Consider the following 25,357-nt stretch of genomic DNA (forward strand, 5'->3'; position numbering starts at 1 on the left):
CACACACACACACACACACACACACACACACACACACACACACACACGCAAATGTACTTGAAAATACCTTAATATCTCTTACTGGTAAGAGTGATGTCTAAAATATTGCTGAATTTCTTTCAGCAGTGGAAAAGCATAATAAAGATATAACTAATGATTTTCCAGAGCGAGTTTTGTTCACCTTGTTTACCTCTTAGCATCCAAGGCAGACTTTGTTCCAGATTGAGAGTAATGAAGAGATGGTAATGTGCCATCTGGAATCCCAACTGCGGACCCCTGTGATCACACACACATGCTCAAGGTCCACACGCTCATTGCGAAAGGGAAGAAGAACATGGAAACAAAACAGTCTAGTGGATGGTATCTCAGGATTTACCTTTCATCCAATCAGCTGTAGTTCACAGCTGTTTAAGAGCAGGCCCTGGGTTCAGTGTTCCTGAGATGTACACCCAGGTTATACTGACTCTATTGATGCCTGAACCCCACTTAGAACAGAAACGTGGGAGGACACTGAGGCCCCCTGTGCTCAGCTTGCTTGAATTAAAGAGCTGGACTCTCTCCTTTGTAAACACAAATACCCTCAAACTCTTAATCCTAACACGTTAATTGATGCATTCTCACAAAATTGTATGGGTAAGGTCTGTACGCTGCTAAGCCATTCCTACAGCTAATTGTTACAAGCAGTAGACAACCTATTTTATTTAAACTAAAGATGTAAAACCTGGCAGGAACTCAAGTCGTCTAATAGTGCAGGGATGTAAATCACTTTTGAGGATAAACTCTCCTAGAGTGACTGTAGGATTAGGATTAATTGTCTGTCTTTTTTTTTAATGGTTTGTCATGTTGTCTATGGCAACATTTCTGCCCCAAATGCTGAAATACCATTTTGTATGTAAACATGAGAAGGGAAGTATGCTTTATATATATTCTCAAAGAGACATTATATTCACACTCTTTGAATTTTGTCACAACTTTCATTCAGTGATAACATCTGAGAAGCTCTTTATCTCTTTATCTATTGTTTAAATTAGTCCTCAAGAAGAATCTACCATCAAGAAAACTAGCTTTCAAGTGAGGAAACTTGAAACAGGATAGCAAGTAACTGTTCTTATAGTGCATAAAGAATGAGTGTCAGAAAGAGGGATGAAACCTCTCTCTGTCTTCCATTTTTCACCTCTTGTGGATGGGCTCTCTGTTTCAATATTTAGAATTAATATATGAGCAAGAATTTTTTTACTATATATATTATATATATACATATAAATATATATTTACACTGAGTATAGCAACACGAGTTCATTAATACTGTGTCTTCCATTCTGTTATGATTTCCATTACTGAAAGATTTGGTTTGTAGGATGGCTTTAGGAAAACACACCATTTAAGTGCCAACTTTTTTTGTACTGAATAAAAGCATTTATTCTGTTGAACTATTAGAGTTTAAACAGCACGTTTAAAGATTTTATTTTTGTCTCTCCTCTTCTCTTCTGTTTTATTTCATCTTTTCTTTGTGACTCAGGAATGCCAATAGTGCAGACTGGCCCTGAATTCCTGACACTCCTGCCTCTTCAACTGTTTCACATCTTATAAGAATAGTCAAGATCTAAGTCCTGTGGTTTCAGAAGCTAATCCATTTACTGCTTTGCCACAGTGAATTGAGAAAAACAGACATGATATTGGATGAATCAAACTAAACTGGTTCTATGAGGCAATCACAAAGAAAATTTCTAGTTGAGACACAAGAAACACTTTATATAGCTATATAAATTAGTTTGAAAAATTTTGAAAGAGTGGATTAACCTAGTTGTGCATTTAAAAGTTCTGGTAAAACAAATAAGCATTCAATCAAATCAATCAAAACCTTATTATAAAGTAGTAGGCAAAAAAGTAACAAAAGACTTCAAGTTTTTCTTGTTAATGAAAACTCATGTGAGTTTTGGTTTCTACTATTTGGGGTTGTTGAAAAGAATATATTTCCCAAATAGGTAGTGGTGACATCTACTATTTTTGTCTTAATATTTGGGCTCCTGAATATGTCATATTTCCCTCATGGTCACAATCAGGAGAAGGCATCCTGGGCCTTGGACTTGACAAATGTAAATATGCAACTAGGTTCTGCTCTTTCAGAGCTTCTTGCTCCAGGACAAGTTTTTTTGTCTCTAGGGCCTCTAATGTCTTATAGGTTAAATCTGCCTTGAAGCAATGCTTTCCCCAGAGTTGGGAAACTCACACAGGGATGAGGAATCTGAGTACTGGGCTTTTTCACTCTTGTCATAGACTTCCTACAACTTACACTTACTTGAAACAATGTTTGGCAGTATTTTCACCTGTTGTTTTTGCATGAGAATAAGTTCAAAGTGGGCAGTGACTTTTCTCTGACTTAGAATATTGCACGCCATAAAACTTTACCTAGCTGTTTACTTGCAAAATGACTTACATATGTATGAAAACTGTCACAAAGTTGTTTTCCTTTCCTTGCTAATATATCCAGAAACAGGGGTTTCTGGAATGTCAAACTTAATAGCATTGTAAGAACATGTTATATGGGTAAATGTACACACACACACACACACACACAGACACACATTCCTATACAGAATACCTATAAAGACAAATACACCTATTACATAATCACTAACAATCATTGTGAGAAAACAGTTATTTAGGAGTACTTAAGTGGATCAGTTCTCATAACTCTATTTTATAAAGCTGAGACAGAGATCTAGCACAGCCCTGGATTCAATTCTCATCACAACATGAAAATTCTGAACTTATTTGAATATGCATTCATATGTCCCTGTGTATAAATTATTGGCATCTGAATTTTAAGTAGGGCGTGGTACCTCATGCCTGAAATCTCAATGCTTGGTAGGCAGAGGTGCGAAGATAGGAGGCTCATTGTCAGCTTGGTCTACAGAGTGAGTTCTAGGCTTCATGAAACCCATATCTCTCTCTCTCTCTCTCTCTCTCTCTCTCTCTCTCTCTCTCTGTCTCTCTGTCTCAGACACAGACATTCACAAAACAAAACTGGAAATTTAGTATAAAATGGCAGTATCACTGTAGAAGCCATGATGAATGTCCAGTTCATAGGACAAATGCAGGTAATGATCATGTAGCACAAAGTCAGAAAAGGTCTAACTACCCCATCTCCATCTTCTCCTATTTACTCAGAAAAGAGGTGCAATAAGAGTAAATATGTGAGAATTCAAAACAGGAACTGAAGGAAACCTTCTTATACAATAGATCAAAACGAGCTCCTGGGGCTCAGTGGCTGACAGCCAAGTTCTTATTAAAGAACATCCTTAGGATAAAATAGCTGCAATATTGTTGACCTTTAAGAAATCACTCAAAATGATCTTACAGCTGCTCAAAATAGCTCCGGCTTCTGCTGTTGAGTAGTGTATACCTGAGGAGGAAAGACTTGTGGATTGCGATTGCACTCTTAAAACGAAGGTTGAAAACCAAGGTAAATATTTTTCAGCTTGGTTCGTTTTTATTTCTCTATGTTTTCCTGGTAATTAAGACAGAGGCATGAACTTTAATCTGTTCATGCCATTTCTGCATAGTGAGGGGCCAGCTGATTTCAATTAATTTATCAGACTCTTTAGGGAAATAAAAGGACAGCAAAATGAAAGGACACTACCAACGATGATTTTGATTGAAAAATGGAAGTGTGGTACACAAGCAATGCCCCTCAAAATGATACAATATGACAGTAAATTTCTGCCCTATACTTTTCTTTAATTCAGCAAGAGGTCATTTTTAAGAAAAGATATGCAAGAAACTAAATGACTTTCCTTCTACATACCTGTATTTAATGTGAAAAAGGCAAACAGAGATGCTATTGGAGTCCCTCAATCTGCTCAGAACTATAATCTTTATGGCACTGAACTGTTGGCAACTTCCTACAAAAACATATTATTTTAAGTGTCCTAATTATTTCATAGCTGACTTTGATATGTAGAGTTTGATACTTAGTTTAAAATATTTGTAGTTATTAGTTTAATATCCTGCCTAAGAAATATTTGCTTATTCTAAGGTGAAAAAAAATGTTGTTTCAATATTTAGACTCAACACTATATAATTTAGTTTCTATGCTTGTGTTCATAATCCAGTTTTTACTTTGCAGTTTGTATATTCTGCAGGATAAAGTTGAGAATTCATTTCTGACATATGGATAACAAGTTTCCAGCATTGTTTTATTTCATTTCATTTACTTGCTGAATTGTGTAAGTGTATTTCATAAAAACCAAAGTATTTTACAAATACTTTTATAAAGTATTTGTAAAAGTTAACTGTAGCACTGGATTTCACAAAGATAGACAAGATAATATTGTTACATTACTTTTTTTGTATAACTGAATTTCAGCCTACTATGATTGGGAAGTACAGGTTAAATACTCCCCTTTTGAAAATAAGTCTGTGTACTGCATCTCAAATAATTCTATCCTGGAATAAACATGTGTTTTCTGCTTTCATAATGTTTGTTGAAATGTGTTGAAGGTTGGTATAATTGTTAGGATTTTGAAACAAAACCTGCTTCTGGGTTGCCTAGCAACTTATGATGTCATCATGTGTCGCCGGCTAGGTGGCCACACCTGGCCAGCATGGTCACCTTGCCCCTGAAAGGGATAAGCCAACAAGTGGTCTCTCTCTTACTCTCTTGGTCTTTTTCTCTCTTGGTCTCTCTTGGCCTCTTGGCCTTCTCTCTTTCTCTATCGGAGCACCCTCCCCTTCTCCCCATCATGTCCTGCTCTTCCTTCTCTCCCTTTCTTCATATCCACCTAATAAACCTCTTTCATAGAAGATCTGCTGTGAGCCTCATAATTCATTAATTGGTCCCAATACTAATGCTTTAATTTGAAGCTAATTACCAGCCCTCAAGATCTGGTTACTGGCAGGATACACCTATCCTTGTTATGTAAACCTACCTGATTGGCTTATTAAACAAATGGCCTATGCCTAGGCAGGGCAGAATGGGGTAGGCATAACTAAGGTTCCCAGGCTTTGGGAACAGGAAAATCAAGGGAGACAGACAAGACAGATGAACAGAGGAAAGAGGGCATCACAATGGGTTATCATGGAAAAGGAACCACACAGGCTGGGAGGAAGGACTCCAATAATGACATGGAAAGGCCCAGATGAAGAATAAAAGCAAGTGTTTATAAGGCTATGGATGGAAGGTAGCCAAGATAGGAATGGTTAGGCAGATGGAGCTGGGAGGTGGATGGTGAGGTTACTGAGACAACCTAGGTAGAAATATCTGCCCTACCCAAGGTAAATAGACAAGTACAAATTCTAACAAGTGTCTGTATCTTATTATTTGTGATTGTGGGTTAAATAATACCAATGTGATAATCTTTGGGCTAATAACAAATAACAGTATATTCAGCCTAACATCATTTTAATTCACAACAATGCCAGCCAATGCTCAATCCCTTTTGTGTTGCAATCCCAGCCAACATTTTATTATGGATACACTAGAGAGAGCTACACAGCTACTCTCAGCAAGATTCTTTTCCTTCAGAACTAGGCTTCAGGGGCAGGGAGGAGATGAGGGAGGGAGGGTGGGATTGGGAAGGGAATGAGGGATACAGCTGAGATACAGAATTAATAAAATGTAACTAATAAGAAAAATAAAATTTAAAAAAAAGAACTAGGCTTCATTTCCTTTTAGTACTGAGTGTCACGGTGGCATACTGTTATGTACCAGTAGTCATCAAATTATATTGGTTTGCAAAACAGAGTGCTGCCACAATATAAACATTAAAATGTGACTTTGAAGACTGTCTTTCTAAATGATAGCACTTCTAAAAGTCTTTTATATTCATTTCTGTGTGAGTAGGCATTGTGTGCTCACAGGCCACAAGATGGTATGGAGTGTCTTATTTTGTTGCTCTTTCCCTATTTCTTTGAGACAGCGTCTGTCCCTGAAGCTGTAGCTTGCTTGCATTGCAGCTAGTCTAGAAACCGACAAGCTTCAGCAGTCCTCCCTCTGCACTTCCATCTGCCTCAGAGCTGTGATTACAGTTGTTTTCAAGATGGCCAGATTTGGTACTGTGGGTACTGGGATCAGAACTCTAGTCTTCATCACTGTGGATATCTTAACTGCTGAGCCATCTTTTGAACCCAATTTGGGACTTTAAGGAAAAGGTCACCACATAGTTAGGAAGAACATGACAGTCTTAGTAACACAGTTCTGTAATCTCAGCACTCACCAACAAAGTCCCTGCGTACGAGCCTCAGTTACATCATGACACGGTGTCTCCAAAACCGGGGTAAAACACCCTCCTACCACCACAAGAAGAACTTTTTTTTTTTTTTTTTTTTTGCTGTGGCTTTATTTTGATAGACTGCCTCATTACACAACAGCTGTCTGTTGTCCTTATCTTTTAATGTAAGCAACTGTGTCCACTCAAGTTCAGTTTTTACTACATGTTTTCTTTTTTTGACACCATTACCCAGCCCCCAGTGTCTTGGCATGGGTAGTAACTCTTCAGTGTTGGGAGACTCTAGTTGTTAAAGTGAGGGTCTGATTGTTTAGGTGTAACAAAAATTCTTATCTTAGAAACTGTTAATTTCTTTTTCCTGAAAACCATTTTATTTACTTGTAGGTCATCAGGATCTTTGAGGAGAATTTGAAATGTTTTGAGACATTAAATATATATTTTTCTTTATAGATACCTAATCAAACTATCTTTCAATCATCTATCTAGCTATCATCAATCTGGTAATATCTATTTATCTAAAATCTATCATCTCTCTGTATCTATCTATATCTTGATATATTAATATGTATATATATACATACTCACAAACATATATGTATATATATGAAGATACATAATATTTTATCCTTTTTATACTCATAGTCAATTTTATTATTAAGTATTATTTAAATTAAATTTATTTTTAAAATTTATTCATTTTATATCCTATTCCTAGGCTTCTCCCTCATCTCCTTCCAGTCCTACCTTTCCTCCCTCTTCTTCACTATTGACTTCTCCTAGTCCTCAGAAAGGGGAAGGCCTCCTCCCCTACCAACTGACCCCAGACTATCAAGTCTCATTAGGACTGTTTGTAACTTCTTTCTCTGTGGCCTGGCAAGGATGCCCCTCCAGAAGGAAGTGATAAAAGAGCAAGCAACAGAGTCCATGTCAGAGACAGCCTGTTCCCTTTACTAGAGAACCCACACAGAGACTGAGCTGCCTATCAGCTACATCTGAGCAGGGGGTCTAGGTCCTCTCCATGCATGGACCTTGGTTAGTGCATCAGTCTCTGCAGACCCCTCCTGGCCAAGATTTGTTGGCTCTGTTGGTCTTCTTTTGGCTGGGTATAGTAGTTGGGATGACATCTGTGGTCTTTTCATGTCTGTAGGATATCTGTCCAGGCCCTTCTGGCTTTTAGAGTTTCTAGTGGGAAGTCAGGTGTAATTCTGATAGGTCTGCCTTTATATGTGACTTGGCCACTTTTCCCTTGAAGCTGTGATGATTCTTTCTTTGTTCTGTATAGTGAGTGTTGTGATCATGATTTGTGGGAGGATTTTCTTTTCTGGACAATATATTTGGTGTTCTATAAGCTTCTTATATGTTAATAGGTATCTCTTTCTTTAGATTGGGGACATTTTCTTCTATGATTTTATGGAAAATATTTTCTGGGCCTTGTTGCTGGAAGTCTTCTCCACTGTTATTACTATTCATAGGTTTGTTCTTTTCATAGTGTCTGAGATTTCTTGGATGTTTTGTGCCGGGTACTTTTTAGATCTAACATTTTCTTTGACTGATGTATCAATTTCTTCAATCGTATCTTCTACACCTGAGATTCCCTCTTCCATCTCTTGTATTCTGTTGGTGATGCTTCCATCTCTTGCATTCTGTCTGTAGATCCTGTTCTCTTCCATCTCCAGCATTGCCTCAGATTAGGTTTTCTTGCTTGTTTCTATTTCCATTTCTGAACAGTTTTATTCATTTCCTTTTTCTGCTTGATTGCATTTTCCTGTTTACTTTAAGAGATTTGCTTCCTCTATTAGGGCCTCTATTATTTTTATAATCTCATATTTAAGATTGTTTTCTTGTGCTTCAGGTATGATAGTATCTCTGAGGCTTGCTGTGATAGGATAGTTCAGTTTTGGTGGTGTCATATGGCCCTGGGTTTTGTTGCTGTGTTCTTGCGCTGGCCTCTGGTTGTCTCTGGTTTTAGCAGGCCAGGTGATTCCTAATAGTCAGGCAGCTCTGGAGTAGGTAGAGTAGACTCTGTTGCTTGGGACTCCCACAGGCTTCCTCATGATGGTGGACAATGATAGTCAGAGCCCACGTACAGCTCACCTCTGCTGGCTCTGCTGGCTCAGCTGCCTATGTGTCCCAGGTTGGCCAGGCAGATCAGGAGTCAGTGCAGAGGGCTCTAAACTGAATGCTGTTCAGGCCCCCCAAAGGCCTACTCAGAATGGGGATGGGGTCCTCATAAAGCTCACCTTTGCTGGGTCTCCTGGCTGTGTACCAAGTGGGAAGGCAGATGTGGAGTAAGGCAAGCACACTCTAAGCTGAATGCTGTTCAGTCCTCCCACAGGCCTCCTCAGGATGGTGGGAAATGGGCTTGTTTTATTCTTAAGGCAGGTCTGTGCTATATAGCATAAGCTATGCTTAAATTTGCCATCCTTCTGCCTCAGGCTCATGAATCCTGGGATTACAGACCTAAGAAACTGAACTGTAAGTCATGGCTTTTGCAGCATGTCCTTTGAGAGCTCAGAATGCTTAGTTGGGTCTTTTCATTCTAAGAGATCAAAAAGCTCCTATCATCTAAACATATTTGATCTTCAATCTGCTGGTTTAGGTTCTGAAGTGCTTGTTCCCTGTCTTCCAATTGATCACCCATATATGGACCCTGTGTCTCATTCCTGTTGGCTGTTATTCAACATGGATATGAAGAGAACCCAAGTAACAAAAGAAGTTATGATAAAGAGTAGGCAGTCTTGGGGAGACATGGCTGTAACCTCAGTACTCAGCAAAGATGACCATGAGCATGAGGTTAGTGTGGTTAAGAATCATTGTCTTAGGTTTCTATTTTCAGACACACCTTACCTGGTGTAAATAGGTTTTGGGGGAACGATACACAATAAAACATATCTGTAATTAATTGATGATATAATCCTTAAATGTACCTTTTAATTATTAGTGAATCAAAATTCTAATAAATTATACCCCATGATGAAATCTATCATTTATGTAAAAAGCTTACCCTACATTTTTAATACTCCAATTAAATGGTTTCATATATTAAGTATATGAAAATTTAATAAAATCTCAAATCCTTAACACATGAAACATAAAATCCAATGAACACATTTTGTTCACCTTTTCCATTTTATTTTCAGCACTGGGAGTTGAACTCAAGGCCCTATACATTCTAGGCAAGCACTCTACCAATGTGCTTCATCTCATCCATAATGCATATCCATATTAATATCCACATTAATAATCCATAATCCATATTAATAATAATCTGTGCAACCAGTAGAATATTAAGATTTTGTTTGATTTTCCATTTAAAATACAATTAAATTTTATCACCAAAACTAATTTTCACTGGAGGAAGGGCATCTTAGAGACCAGAAGATATTAAAATTACCAATTTAATTTTAATAGAAGTTCAAATAAAGTTGTTTGTTTTCCCTGCAGAGTTTTTAAAACTTGTGGTAAGAAGCCTGTAATAAGTCATAAGACAGCAAAAAATAAAGTCTACACTCATGAAATTTGGCAAAAAAAACTATATATTCATTCAAACATCCACATAATAAACAACTATGACATAATGCTTTCACATTACTCATTCACATTAATTTAATATTTAAAAATAATTATCATAGATTTTGTTTTAATCATCTCCTTGGAGTTTATACCTTTTATATCGATTTTCCCACTTCAAAACCTTTATAAATGATATCTTAGCGATTGTATATGAAACTGTTTCGATATAATAATATACCACTGTTCAAAATATAATTTAGCTTGGAAGAGTAGCAGTAGTTAGTAAGAGTTACTACAATTTATTAATTTTCCTACTGTTACACATTTGATTTTTTTAATAAACACTAAATATACCTGGAGAATAAATTATTCATTATAAATGCTAACTAAAAATTGTACTTGGGCAGGTTTGGCATCCTTCACTTTGCAAAAGTAATGTAGCCTGCATTCTTTTGTTTTTAACTTAGCAACTAAAAATGGCTTATTTATTCTTGACAAAGCTGGTGTACAAAGCCTGGATCACAAAGAAATGATTATCCCAAAGAAAGTCAGTATAAAATAAAATTAATGTTTGGTAATAATAAAAATGACTATTCACTGAACACTTGAACTCATACAATCAGCTTATACTTAAGTGTGGTTTTCTTTTCTTTTTTTCTTTTTCTTTTTTAATAATTTTTATTTTTTATATTAATTACAGGTTGTTTACTTTGTATCCCAGCTGTAGCCCCATCACTCATTCTCTTCCGATCCTAGCCTCCCTCCCTTATCTCCTCCCTGACCCTCTCTAAGTCCACTGATAAGGGAGGACCTCCTCCCCTTCCATCGGACCCTAATTTATCAGGTCTCATCAGGACTGGCTGCAATGTCCTCCTCTGTGACCTAGCAAGGCTGCTCCTCCCTATGGTGGGGGGGGGAGGGCGAGGGGAGGCCAAAGAGCCAGCCACTGAGTTCATGTCAGAGACAGTCCCTGTTCCCCTTACTAGGAACCCACTTGGATGCTGAGCTGCCATGGGCTACCTCTGAGCAGGGGCTCTAGGTTATAGCCATGCATGGTCCTTGGTTGGAGAATCAGTCTCAGAAAAGACCCCTGTGCTCAGATATGTTTGGTCCTTGTGGCGCTCCTGTCCTCTCCAGGTCATACTAACTCCCCCTTTTTTCATATGATTGTAGCCTGCATTCTAATACACTGACTGATCTTTGTAGAAGTATCCATTTCTAAATAAAAGAAACGAGGTATAAAAAGAAGACATTTAGATATTCTAGTGAAGACTGTAAGATATTTATGTGCTCACCTTTGTAGGATAGCTTGAGCCGTGGAATATTTTGTTTTGATGTTTCAGTCACAGGAAGAAACAGCACCGTCATGATTAGCATAGTCCAGGCATGAAAAAAGTGAAGATCATGATTTCTGGACCTTTGGTTCTCATCTTTATCAGCATTCATGGTGAAAATATTGTATTTCAAATACTGTTAACTCACCCTATGAATCAGAAAAAAATAAAAACACTATTCAAAGACAGTATCTTAAGTTCTCATAGAGTTATCAACATTTTTCTAAATGTAAAACATGTTTTCAAAACATAACTTATACATTTGCTTTTATTTTTACAGACATATTACATATACTGAATGAAAAGTAATAAAATTCAAGTCTATCTTTAGTTGGAGAAGTAGAATACACTGGTAGAAATTCAACTATTTTGTTAATGAATAACTTTCTTCTACAAAAGTTGTTTTATTTTGTTTTTTGTTTAAATGCGTACCTTCAAGGAACGATCTTTTTTTTTTTTTTCAAAACTTGGTGAGTCTGTTTATAAAGCAGAAGTGCTTGTAGAATTCCATTTGTTATTCCTGACAACCTGCAATGAAGAAAATCCTCAAATGGAAATAGACAAAAGAGGGAATTTCCATCTTTCTGGCTTACAAGGCTTTACAGATGTTTAAGTTGGTGAAATTGGCTAAGATCAAGTTAGGGCCACAACGCAGAAGTTAGGCTAGAAGCATGTCCTATGCTATGAGTGCAGGCAAATCTGTCCCACACTGGAGAGGGCTACACAGGATATTACGCTGTAAAATATAAAAACTTATGAGAGGAAGAAATAGTACCTAACTACACTCTGACAGGAAGCTGACTAGATGTTCTTTAAGATACGTAGAATATATAAACACATATTTCAAACTAAACCTGTAATTAAAATGCACACCTATCAATTATAAAAATATATCAGATATATTAAAAATGTATTCTGTATGATCAAAATCATTTAACACTAATAAATTGTATGAAACAAAACTCTTTAAAAATTTTCACTAATGAGAAAACAGGTTCATAGCTAAATAATTCTTCCAATGCCACGTGGTTAAGAAGAGATGAGTCAAAATAACTGATCAGGACTTAATCTATTGGCTGTCTTCTTCCTGGCTAAGCCCATAGTATTTTTTCTGAAGTCCAGTGATCTTCAAATTTTAACAGGATCTTTCACTTCTCTTCTCGTAACAAATAAGATATCATCTGTTTTTCTAGTCAATAGTCAACAGGAAACAAATTGCCATACTGGAGCCCAGCAGGTGATCTGCATGTAAAGCCTGTTCTTTGTAATTACTGTAAGACAACATTGGTATTTCCTTGTGAATAGCTTCATGCCAAGTTACTATGAATCCTATTTTAAGTGGTGTTATTCATTACTGCATATTCATGACAAACATTGCAAGGTTATTTGTGTTAGTTTTAGAATATTCAATTAAGGTTGATTTTGTTTTTTCCTTACGAAAGATCAATTATTCAGTTTTCTGAAGTGTGTGACGCATTTTTTGGTTGGTTTAGCTTTTTGGTGCTCTGGATAGGAGCCCAGGTCTCATTTGTGGAAGGAAAATGCCTAGATCTGTTAAAGACTTTCAATATCAAAGTTATTTTAAATCTCAGAAGGTAAAATCCAGCCCTGAAAGCAAAATACATCAATTTTTAAGGTATATGATATACATATGTCTGATACACATTGAGAATTAATTTCAACTTTATGTAAATTTTCTTTTATATTACTGTTTATGCTGAATAAATTATATTTTCTCAATTACTTTTATTGCTTTCAAAATATGTATAGAAATAATGTAATTATCCCTTATGTATAATATGTGATTTAATTCTTACAGAGTACTGCATATGTATAATTAAATTTATTTAGATATTTATTTAATGATATTTTATCTAATGTGCCCCTTAGCATTATTTTACTCACATTTACCTGAACTTTCTTGAAGGTTTTACACAAATAAGTACAGTGTAACAGAAAAAAAAGAAAATGTGATGGCTATTCTTGGTTGTCAACTTGACTATACCTGCAATTTAACTAAAACCCAAATGACTGGCCACACCTCTAAGGGATTTCTTTTTCTTAATAAAATTATTTAAAGTAGGAAGCCCCACTGCAATCCACATAAACCTTTAATCAAGGTCTTTTGAGGTGGGAAGATCCATATTTTTTATTTTTATTTTTAATTTTTTTCTTCACAATATTTTTATTATATATTCCAATTGAAGCTCTCTTCCTCAACTCTCCCAGTCCCACCTTTCCTCCCTCTTACCCCTAACCCCTTCCCCTAGTCCACTGAAAGGGGGAGTTCTCCACTATTGCCATCTGCACATAGCTTGTTAAGTCTCATCAGGACTGCCTGGATCTTCTTCCTCCATGGCCTGGCAAGGGTGCATCATCAGGGGCGAGTGATCAGAGAGCAGTCAACTGAGTTCACACTAGAGGCAGCCGCTGCTCGCCTCACTCAGAGATCCACATGGAGACTGAGCTGCCAATTGGCCACATGTGAGCAGGGGCTTTAGGTCCTCTCCAAGTAAGGTCCTCTGTTTGTGCATCAGCTTCTGCAGGACCCCCTGGGAATTAGATATTTTAGTTTTGTTGGTCTCCTTGTCTCCTGTCCCCTCCATGTGTTGCTATTCCCACCCCTCTCTTCCTTTATAAGACTCCCTGGGCTCTGCCCAAAGTTTGGATGTGTCTCAGCATCTGCTTTGATCCCCTGTTAGGTGGATCCTTTCAAAGAACCATCTGTTATAGGCTCCCATCCTGTTTCCTCTCTTCTCCTGCTTCAGGTGTCTATTCTGTTTGCCATTCTGGATGAGATTTAAGCATCCTCCCTAGGGTCCTCCTTAGTGTTTAGCTTCTTTAGGTCTGTAGATGGCTGTCTTATATTATACGGCTAATTACCGCTTTTAAGTGAGCATATACCATGCCTTTCTGTTTTTGGGTTACCTCACTCAGGATGATCTCTCTTGTAGTTCCATCCGTTCACCTGTAAATTTCATGATTTTCTTGTTTTTAACAGCTGGGTAGTATTGTCTAAATGTACCACAATTTCCGTATCCATTCCTCCGTTGAGGGATATCTAGGTTTTATCCATATTCTGGCTATTACAAATAAGCCAGAATAGTTGAGCAAATATCCTTATTGAATGGTGGGGCATCTTTTGGGTATATGCCCAGGAGTGGCATATCTGGGTCTTGAGGTAGCACTATTCCTAATTTTCTGAGAAAGTGCCAGATTGATTTCCAAATTGGTTGTACCCGTTTGCATACCTGCCAGCAGTGGAGGAGGGTTCCTCTTTCTCCACATCCTTGCCAGCACCACCTTTAATCTGGGCCACACCTCCTGGTGACAGCCCCTCTAAAGGACATGGAAGAAGGAGGCTCTGTTTTTGCCCATTTATGTTCTCTCTTGTTGGCAAGCCTATCTTTCACTGGCATTAGGCTCTTTTTCTTCAGGATCCTGGCATATCCTGAAGGTCAGCTGAGATATATATCCTTGAGGACTGAACAACTGCTGGAATTTGGGATCTTCTGTTCATAGGCAGCCATTGTTGGATTAGTTAGACCAGAGCCCACAGCCTGTAGCCATTCCAATAAATCTCCCTAATATAAATATTTATTCTATGTTTATTAGTTGAGGTTCCTCTACAGAACCTCAACTAATTAAAAAAAATGACCTCATAAAACAAGAAGACACAAAAATAGGATGATTACATGGTTTTGAGGGTAGGACAGCTTGCTGCACATGCTGGATGAGTTCAATACTCAGAACCTCCCTTGGCACACATCTGTACTCTTAGTACTTGAAGGAGACAGGAGAATCTCCCAGATGCAGGAGAAACAATGAGACCACCTACCTCAACAAAGTTAAGGCAAGGATCAACTCCTGAAAGTTGTCTTCTGCTCTTTACATGCAGACCATGATACACATGAAAGATAGCCTCACATATTTCACACAAACTGTATTAAAATTAAAATGCTAAATGAATCAGCAGCCATTTATAAGAATTTGTTTTTCAACTTAGAATTACTCATGTATTAATATTACAAATGGAATCCTTGTTTAAATAATACATTTGAAATAACTCTAAAACTTTGTTGTGTTTAATGTGTGTGGGTGTGTGTGTGTGTGTGCACGCGCAAGCCCACTTGTGAGCAGTTGAACGTCTGTGGGGAATCCAGAGGACAATCTTTGGTGTTATTCCTCAGGCACTGTCCACTAGGTTTTTGCTTATTTGTTTGTGTGTTTTGAGGCTAGGGCTCTCACTGGCCCAGATCTCACTGAGCAGGCTGTTGGCTGCCAGCAAGTCACAAGTTTTTTCTTCCCAGACCTAGCATTACAAGTGCATACCAACATTCCTGGTTTTTAAATTTTAATGTGGGTTCTGGGATTTGAACTGCTGTCATCATTTTACCAACTAAATAATTTCCCCAGCCCGTGAATTTTTTTTTGTAAAGTAGTGGTTAAGCATGTTCACACTGTTACCACAAACTGACTCCCTCTTAATAATCGGTTAAAAATATCAGATCAGAGTTGAACTGTATTTTCAACAACTCCATGTCTAATAAAGGCAGTCTTTCAACTCCTTAGTTTGTCCTTACACTGTTGAAATGATGTATTTTTGTCTCATAGATTCACCTAATATATTTGCTTTTTTTGACAATGCTTATCACAAGTTTTTGTTTGGATATTATAATAGATATTTTTTTCAACTATGTGCCTCTCTCTCTTTCTCTCTGTGTATGTGTGTTTGTGAGTATGTGTGTGTGTATGTGTGTGTGTGAGCACAGATGCCACCTGACATGAATGACTCTTGCAGAGGCCAGTGCACCCTGGAGCTAGAGTTACAGATTATGAGCTACCTGTTTTGCTAATGAGCATGCTTGTAACTGAACTTGGGTCTCCTGTAAGAGCAGTGTACACACTGAACCAATGATCTGTCTACTGAATTTATTTGGAGACAGTCTTAACTGTATAGCCCTTGCTGATCCCATGCTCACAAGATTGTTCTCAAGCTAGAGGTTGTCCCCTTATCTCTGAGCCCTAGATTATTGGATAATAACTGCACATCACCACACCTGAGTTAAGCTTTCTGTACGCTTAAACTATATTTATACAATTTCAAATGACATTTGTATATATAGATATATTTGCATATATGTTACACATTATCTCATTCCTATTGAGTCATTGATATCACAGCCTATTTCTCGGGTTTTTAAGATGATAGGGAGATTATTTTTCATTCCAGAAGAAGTGGCAATTGTTTCTGTATTAGTTACTTTTTGTTGCTGTGCTAACCCCACCGTCAAAAGCAACTTAGAGAGGGAAAGATTTTAACAATTTACAGGTTACAGTCTATCACTGAAAGGAGCCTGAGCTCCAGGTAAGAGCCTGGAGGCAGGAAGTGAAGTGGAAACCATAAAGAAAAGCTGTCTGCTGGCTTGCTTTCAGGTTCGCCTTCAGCTAGTTTTTTTATACAACTCAGGTCTACCTGGTGACAGGTGGCACTGCCCACAATGAGTGATGCTCTCCTCCCTCAGTTAGCCAGAAGGCATACAGTCCCAATGACATACCTACAGGCAAATCTAAGAGAGGCAATCCCACAGTTAGGTTTCCTCTTCTCCAGTGCTTATCAAAGTAACAATTACTAACCCACACAATATACAATATACAACGATTAGAGTGAAACAAAAATACTTTTAAAATTAAGATGTAAGAAATGTTATAAAAAGCAGCTTAAGAAAATAATAATCTTTCCTAGGCATATATCCAATAGAGGCTCAAGTACACAATAAGGACATTTGCTCAACCATGTTTGTAGCAGCTTTATTTTTAACAGCCAGAAGCTGGAAACAGCCCAGATGCCCCTCAACTGAAGAATGGGGACAGAAATTGTGGTACATCTACACAATGGAATATTACTCAGCAATGAAAAATAAGGAAATAATGAAATTTGCAGGTAAATGGTGGGAACTGGAAAGGATCATCCTGAGTGAGCTGTTCCAGAAGCAGAAAGACAAACACGGTATATACTCACTCATATAGACATATAATATAGGATAAACCTACTAAAATCTGTACATCTAAAGAAACTAATCAAGAGGGAGGACTCTGACTAAAATGCTCAATCCCCATCCCGAAAGGCAAACAGGATGGACATCAGAAGAAGAAAACAGGAAACAAGTTAGGAACCTGTCACAGAGGTTCTCTGAAAGGCTCTCCCCTGCAGACTATCAAAGCAGATGCTGAGACTTATGGCCAAATGTTGGGCAGAGTGCATGGAATTTTAAGAAATATGTGGGAAATAGTAAGATCTGAAAAGGACAGGAACCCCACAAGGAGAGCAACAGAACCAGAAAATTTGAACACAGGGGTCTTTCCTGAGACTCATACTCCAACCAAGTACCATGCATGGAGATAACTTAAGACCCCTGCACAGATGTAGCCCATGGCAGTTTAGTGTCCAAGTGGGTTCCATAGTAATGGGAAGAGGGACTGCCTCTGACATAATCTGATTGGCCTGCTCTTTGATCACCTCCCCCCCTAAGGGGGAAGCAGCCTTACCAGGCCACAGAAGATGACAATGCAGCCACTCCTGATGAGATCTGATAGACTAAGATCAGAAGGAAGGGGAGGGGGACCTCCCCTATCAGTGGACTTGGGGAGGGGCATGCATGAACAAGGGGGAGGAAAGGTGGGATTAGGAGGGGATGAAGGAGGGATTTATGGGGGTATACAAAGTGAATAAAGTGTAATTAATAAAACTTAAAAAAGAAAGTAATAATCTTTCATAAATAAGTTTAAACTAGCCATGAATTGCACTTTATAGCTAGAATTATACTTTAAGCTAGACATGTACTCTTGGAGGACAGAAAATTTGATGGAAAACAGTAAGAAAGAATTCAATAAATAGTGTTTCCTAGCTCGTGGTTCTGGAAAAGCAAGTAGCGTTTGGTAGATGGTTATGAGCTGAAGGAAAGAAGATCCAGTCTATAATCCAGATGGAAATGATGAGGAGGAGACCAATGAGAAACTTTTGACGACTTTTGACTTCGTCTCATGCCACTTTGGAACCTAACAAGTTCTTCGCTTTACTGTCCTTAGTGTTTACTCAGCAATGTGTGCCAGTCCCGCCATACCCACCAGAGCCTGTGTCATTTTATTCGTGCAGCTTTTTGACCTTCCTCTCTGTCTACCTGTGAAAAAAAGTTTCTGGTGTCTGAATCCATCTTACTAACAACCTTGATGTGAGCATGTTACTTATATTCTCTGAAAACAGTGAGAGGTAAGTGGAACCAAGAGAGTAGATTAAAATCCTTGTTAAGTTCAGAATTTCAGAGGGCTTGGACATGTGGAGGATTGCTGCTTTTTTGTGACATATAACAGTGTATGTAACAGGCATGTGTGTTTGCATACACACCAAGAAAGAGAACACACCATATGTGCATTTTATTAGCATTAATGACCTCAGTTTGGGACATTTTCTGGAAATTAATGACTGGTTGAGGTTAATGGCCCTTGGCTATGTATTGAGATAGCTACTCTTCCAACTGGTCATTAATCGCTAAGACATGCCCTGTGCCTCCAACATCGTCTGTTAAAAAGATTGATGCTTTGGTTTCAGTGAACAGTGGCCATACTGTTTCTCATAAACCCACTCATTCATAATGTTAAATAAGTTTAAAATCAAAGCATTGCTTGTTTTACTATGATGACATCCTGGTAAGTGCCTACACGTGCTGAACATGTACCAAAGGGGAGAAATAAAATTCAGGAAAAATGTTGGAAATGCTAGATCCTTTTTAAAAAATGAATAATTTTCTACTATCAAATTCATTCTTTAACACTATTATTCCTGACCTTTTTTGTTCTTCCCAAAAACCCTTTAAATTCAATATTTATTTTTTTATTTTAATAGATTATGAAGAAATGTTTTGTCAATAACATCTCTACTAAAACATTGACTTTTTCTATCTTCATGTGTATGCATGTATTTGTGAGTGTCCACATATACACACACACGTGTGTATAAGCTCTACATCTGGGAGGAATTATGAATAAATAGAAGTAGGTGTGAGTTACCCAAAGTGGGTGGATTTAGTGAATTGCATAGGCTATACTGCGTGCTACTGTCTATAACAAGCTCAACCTGGAGCCAATTAGCTGTATATAATCTATTCCAGATGTTCACTGAGACAAACAGCTCTCTTGGGGATCTTCAGATGTGGAGCCAATGGGGAGTGTTCTGATTATGAGATTTTTACACAGTGTTCCACTAAATCAGAGATCCAAAGGCACAATCTAACACTCAAGAAGCCCTATGCCATTTCCCCAAAGAACATAAAAAGTCCGAAGCTTATTATACGGATGGTAACTCATCAAAAATTTTATATAAGAAACAAGAGATATAAAATTTTATTTGAATTTCATTGATGTGACTTATTTACTTATAACAACCTGTTACAAAAGTCATAAGGCAAGCTGATGAATAGTTACTATTGAAAATTTTTCTGTATAAAGAACAATAATTAAAGCATGCAGTAATTCTTCAGACATGAAGAATAAACCCTGATTTAGGATTTGTTTTCAGGTATGCATACACACACACACACACACACACACACACACACACACACAGAGCTAGGTTGAAAGGAGAAAAGGAATGACTGCTTTCCATATTTTATTAGTGCACAAAAGGAACCTTTATATGTATTGGGTCATGACATGTGATAAGAAACTATAAGAACCACAAATCAAAAGTAGTACCTTTGAATTTCTAATACAAATACTATCTGACTACTTTAAAATAGGGACAAGTGTTCATTCAAAGACATTATGAACATATGGTGGTAATGAACTGAAATCACATGGCACGAACTTTTCAAAAATTAAAGTATGGACTAATCATGTCCCCATTGTCTTCATCTCTCTCCAATACCTTTTATGTAGTGTATCTTGCTTTCTCTCAAATCCAAAGCCTCTTTCCCTTTTTATTTTTTCAGTGGTTAAATGTATGTTGATCATATTCTTCTTCTTCAAGTCCTTTCAGATATTCTTTCCCTCAGATTTGTTATTTTTCAAAATACAACAACCCAATACAACAACAAAATCCCCAAAACCAAGAAAATAGAATAAAACCACACACAAAAAAAGGGGAATAAAAAACAATCTGGATACACAAAACACCCAAAGACTCAGAAAACAGCAGCGACAACCAGAAGAGTTACAGACCATTTTTCTGTCTTATGAACATAGATGCAAAATAATAAAATACTCACACAACCAAATTCAAGAATATGTCAAGAAAAAAAAAAAAAGTCCACCATGATCAAGCAGGCTTCAATCCAGAGATGCAGGAATGGTTCAACATACAAAAATCTGTCAACGTAATCTACCATATAAACAAACTGAAAGGAAAAAAACAACCACAAAAGGATCATCTCATTAGATGCCAAAAAAGCCTTTGACAAAATCTAACAACCTACTTCATGATAAAATCTTGGAAATATCAGGAATACAAGGGACATAGCTAATCATAATAGAGGCAATTCTATAGCGAACATGATGCAGAGGAGCTCAGAGCTAAGTATCTCACAGCCATTTGAGATTTCTCTGTTGAGAATTCTCTGTTTAGATCTGTACCCCATTTTTAATGGAATTGTTTCGGGTTTTGATATCTAGTTTCTTTAGGGCCTTATATACTTTGGATACTAAACCTCTGCTGGATGTGGAGTTTATGAAATACCCTTCATTCCCTGTAGGCTGCGCTTCACCCTATTGTCAGTGTCATTTGCCTAACAGAAGAAATCGAATTGCAACCTGGGTGTTTTTATGCAAATACCATGCAGGTGTTATTATTATAGCTCTGCAGTAAAGCTTGAAATTAGGGATGGTGATGCCGCTAAAAGTTCCTTTGTTGATCCGGATAGTTTTATCTATTCTGGTTTTGTTTATCTATATGAAATTGAGCTTTGCTCTCTCAGTGTCTGTAAAGTAATGTGTTGGAATTTTGATGGTATTTTTACCGAAATCTGTAATTGCTTTTGGTTGGATTGCCATTTTAATCATGTTAATCCTACCAATCTATGAGCATTGGAGTTCTTTCCATTTTCTGACATCATCAATTTCTCATTCATTCCTTTACTTGCTTCGTTAGAGTTTCCTCAAAGATATTTTATATTGTTTGTGACTACTGTGAACGGTGCTATTTTCCTGATTTCTTTTGACATTTGTATATAGAAGGTCTAATGATTTGTTTGATTTGTTTCCTGCCACTTTGCTGAAGGTATTTATAAACTGTAAGAGTTTGTCGGTAGAGCTGGACATGGTGGTGCATACCTGTAATCCCAGCACTCAGAGAGGCAGCGGCAGGTGGATCCTGTGAGTTCAAGTAAATAAATAAATAAATAAATAAATAAATAAATAAATAAATAAATAAATAAATAATAGACAAGAAACAGGACAGGAGCCTTCCACAGAGGGCCTCTGAAAAACTTTACCCAGCAGGGTATCAAAGCAGATGCTGAAACTCAGAGCCAAACTTTGGGTAGAGTGCAGGGAATCTTATGGAATAAGGAGGAGATGAAAATACCTGGAGGGGACAGGAGAGCAACAGAGGAGAGCAACAGAACCAAAAACCCTGGGCCCAGGCATCCTTCAGAGACTGATACTCCAACCAGGGACCATCCATGGAGAGGACATAGACTCCATGCTCAGATGTAGGCCATATGCAACTCAGTCTCCAAGTGGGTACCCTAGTAAGGGGAACAGAGTCTGTCTCTGACATGAACACAGTGGCTGGCACTTTGATCACCTCCTCCTGAAGGGGGGGCAGCCTTACCAGGCCACAGAGGAAGATAGTGCAGCTACACCTGATGAGACCTGGTAGGCTAAGGTCAGAGGAAAGGGGAGGAGGACCTTCCCTATTGGTAGACTTGGAGAGGGGCATGGGAGGAGATGAGGGAGGAAGACTGGGCTTAGGAGGGGATTAGTGAGAGGGCTACAACTGGGATACAAAGTGAATAAACTGTAATTAATAAAAATAAATGTTACTCAGCAATGAAAAATAAGGAAATCATGAAATTTGCAGGTAAATGATGGGATCTAGAAAGGATCATTCTGAGTGAGCTATCCCAGAAGCAGAAACACATGGTATATACTCACTCATATAGACATATAATATAGGATAAACCTACTAAAATCTGTACACCTAAAGAAACTAATCAAGAGGGAGGACTCTGGCTAAAATGCTCAATCCCCACTCTGAAAGGCAAAGAGGATGGACACCAGAAGAAGAAGAAAACAGGAAACAAGTTAGGAATCTGTCACAGAGGTTCTCTGAAAGGCTCTCCCCTGCAGACTATCAAAGCAGACACTGAGACTTATGGCCAAATGTTGGGCAGAGTGCATGGAGTTTTAAGAAATAAGTGGGAAATAGTAAGATCTGGAAAGGACAGGAACCCCACAAGGAGAGCAACAGAACCAGAAAATTTGAACACTGGGGTCTTTCCTGAGACTCATACTCTACCCAAGTACCATGCATGGAGATAACCTAGAACCCCTGCACAGATGTAGCCCATGGCAGTTCAGTGTCCAAATGGGTTCCATAGTAGTGGGAACAGGGACTGCTTCTGACATGAACTGATTGGCCTGCTCTTTGATCACCTCCCCCTGAGAGGGAGCAGCCTTACCAGGCCACAGAGGAAGGCAATGCAGCCACTCCTGATGAGACCTGATAGACTAGGATCAGAAGGAAGGAAAAGAAACCCTCCCCTACCAGTGGACTTGGGGAGGGAAGTGTGTGGAGAAGGGGGAGGAAGGGAAAGATTGGGAGGGGAGGAGGGAGGTAACTAGAGTGGGGATACAAAGTAAATAAAGTATAATTAAAAAGAAAAAAAAAAGAAAAACAAAATAAAAAAAAATAAAAAATTTTAAAAAAGGTTCACAGCCTTGCTGTCCTGGGTAGTTGGCTCCACTTCAGTACCTAGCACGATATCCTCCTGCTGAGTGGGCTTAAGTCAATTAGACAACTGCCAAAATATGAGTGCCACTATTGCCCCTTTGGGGATATTTTGCCATACTGATCCTTGTTGTGCTTCACAGACTCCACACTGTATAGAAATGTTGATGCTTCCTAGACTTTCACGGGGCTTTCAACCTCCCAAGTTCTATGTCCAAAGAATGTGGTCTCTTCAGAAATAGGGACATTCCATTATCATCTAGGAGGCAACCAAGATCAAGAGCTAAATAGTCTGCAATGCTTTTGTAGGCTCTTGTTCTCCTACACAAACTCTAAAGGAGGTTTCTCATGGTTGGTATTGGGTTTTTCCTTAGTCTATAGCTTGTGGCATTATATGTAATTTTAAGTAAATATAAAATAATTCAATGTTTTCTTATGGCATCTCAAAAAGTAAAACTGTAAATTTCATTTACAGTCTATTAAAAGTTAACCTGGTTTTAAACATCCTTATGATAATATCCAGTGCTCTTTCTCTTATACTAAATTATTATACACATCACTTCACTAGACATCATTCACAGAGACTGGATAAACCACTTGTTACTAATCCTACATTACAGTAGTCACTGCATGTTTTTGTAAAATGGCTTAAACACTGTGCTGTATTTTAAAATGCACTGAATATATATATATATATATATATATATATATATATATATATATATATATACATATATAAAACTCACCCAACAAAACAGCATTACAGATTACTTGGATTTGCATTCCTGAAGCCATATCCTCATAGCCAGAAATATCTCTGGGAAATAAACACTTTTAGCAATTGAAGTGTTCCGTTCCATAAGAAAAATTATTCAAATAATTAACTTCATAAACATAACACTATCTGTGGATAAAAATAGACAGTGTGTTCCCTGGGTTATCAAATGATAATGGCGTGACATCATGTACTTGGTAATTGGCAAGCAGCATCTGTATGTATATATACATTTGATTAAATGTTAACCTAGATGCAAACATCCTTATGATAACACCCAGTGCTCTTGAGTATATAAATATATGCTTCCGACACATGTTGCACATGATCAAAACACATAGAATTATCTTTCAACAACATAATCAGTGTTCTGAGGAAACTTAAAGTCACTTGAAGAGTTCTGACGCCAAGTCTTTAAATTAGATTCGAATTTTAGATGTCACAAATAGAACTATTAATAACCATGTTGACTCCAACAATCAAAATGCAGAGGGGCAGTCACTCTCAGAAATCAGAAGCAACTGTGCTCTAATGATCATTGCTTATACTTATAGCGATGAAAATATATTATGCTCATAGGTTTCACCTGATATTAAAATGCTTCAAGTGCCAACGCTACAATGCCATTGCATTTCTAGTAGAATCTCTTTTATATAAATATTACAATGAAATCTTGAAAATGTTTCTGGTTGAAGCTGCATCTGTAGTATTCAATACGCAAAACAAAATTCTGCCTTGTGCTCCAGACAACCTACCAGAATTCAGATTTTTCCGAAACTTTGACCCAGATACACTAAATCAGTTAGAAGAAAAAGTGGGGAAGAGCCTAAAACTCATTGGCACAGGAGATAACTTCCTGAACAGAACACCAACAGCACAGGCTCTAAGATCAACAATCAATAAATGGGACCTCCTGAAACTGAAAAGCTTCTGTAAAGCAAAAGACACTGTTGTCAGAACAAAATGACAGCCTACAGACTAGGAAAGGATCTTCACCAACCCTATATCTGAGAGAGGGCAGATATCCAGAATATATAAAGAATTAAGAAGTTAAAAAGCAATAAATCAACCAATCCAATTAAAAAATGGGGTACAGAGCTAAACAGAGTATTCTCTGTAGAGGAATATAGAATGGCAGAGAAACAAAGAGATGCTCAACATCCTTAGCCATCAGAGGGATGCTAATCAAAACAACCCTGAGATTTCACCTTACACCCATCAGAATGGCTAAGATCAAAAACTCAAGTGACAACACATGCTGGAGAGGTTGTGGAGAAAGGGGAACCCTCCTCCATTGCTGGTGGGAATGTAAACTTGTACAACCACTTTGGAAATTAATCTGGTGCTTTCTCAGACAATTAGGAATAGTGCTTCCTCAAGACCCAGCAATACCACTCCTAGGCAGATATCCAAAAGATGCTCAAGTACACAAAAAGAACATTTGCTTAACCATGTTTGTAGCAGCTTTATTCGTAATAGCCAGAATCTGGAAACAACCCAGATGTCCATCAGCGGAGGAATGGATAGAGAAATTGTGGTACTTTTACACAATGGAATACTA

General features: G+C 37.7%; 1 protein-coding gene across 1 annotated transcript in view; it reads right to left on the reverse strand.

The window, feature by feature from the left end:
* Sema3d (semaphorin 3D) overlaps positions 1–25,357 on the reverse strand; it is a 183,658-nt gene that overhangs the window by 87,363 nt on the left and 70,938 nt on the right. The window contains exon 2 of the mRNA XM_055612908.1: positions 11,039–11,226. Within this exon, the coding sequence (XP_055468883.1) occupies positions 11,039–11,189 (151 nt within the window). The 5' untranslated portion in view covers positions 11,190–11,226. The remainder of the gene's footprint in view (positions 1–11,038; positions 11,227–25,357) is intronic.

This window comes from Psammomys obesus, unplaced genomic scaffold, assembly GCF_907164565.1.
Source record: "Psammomys obesus unplaced genomic scaffold, mPsaObe1.curated_primary_1811, whole genome shotgun sequence".
NCBI classification, from domain to species: Eukaryota; Metazoa; Chordata; class Mammalia; order Rodentia; family Muridae; genus Psammomys; species Psammomys obesus.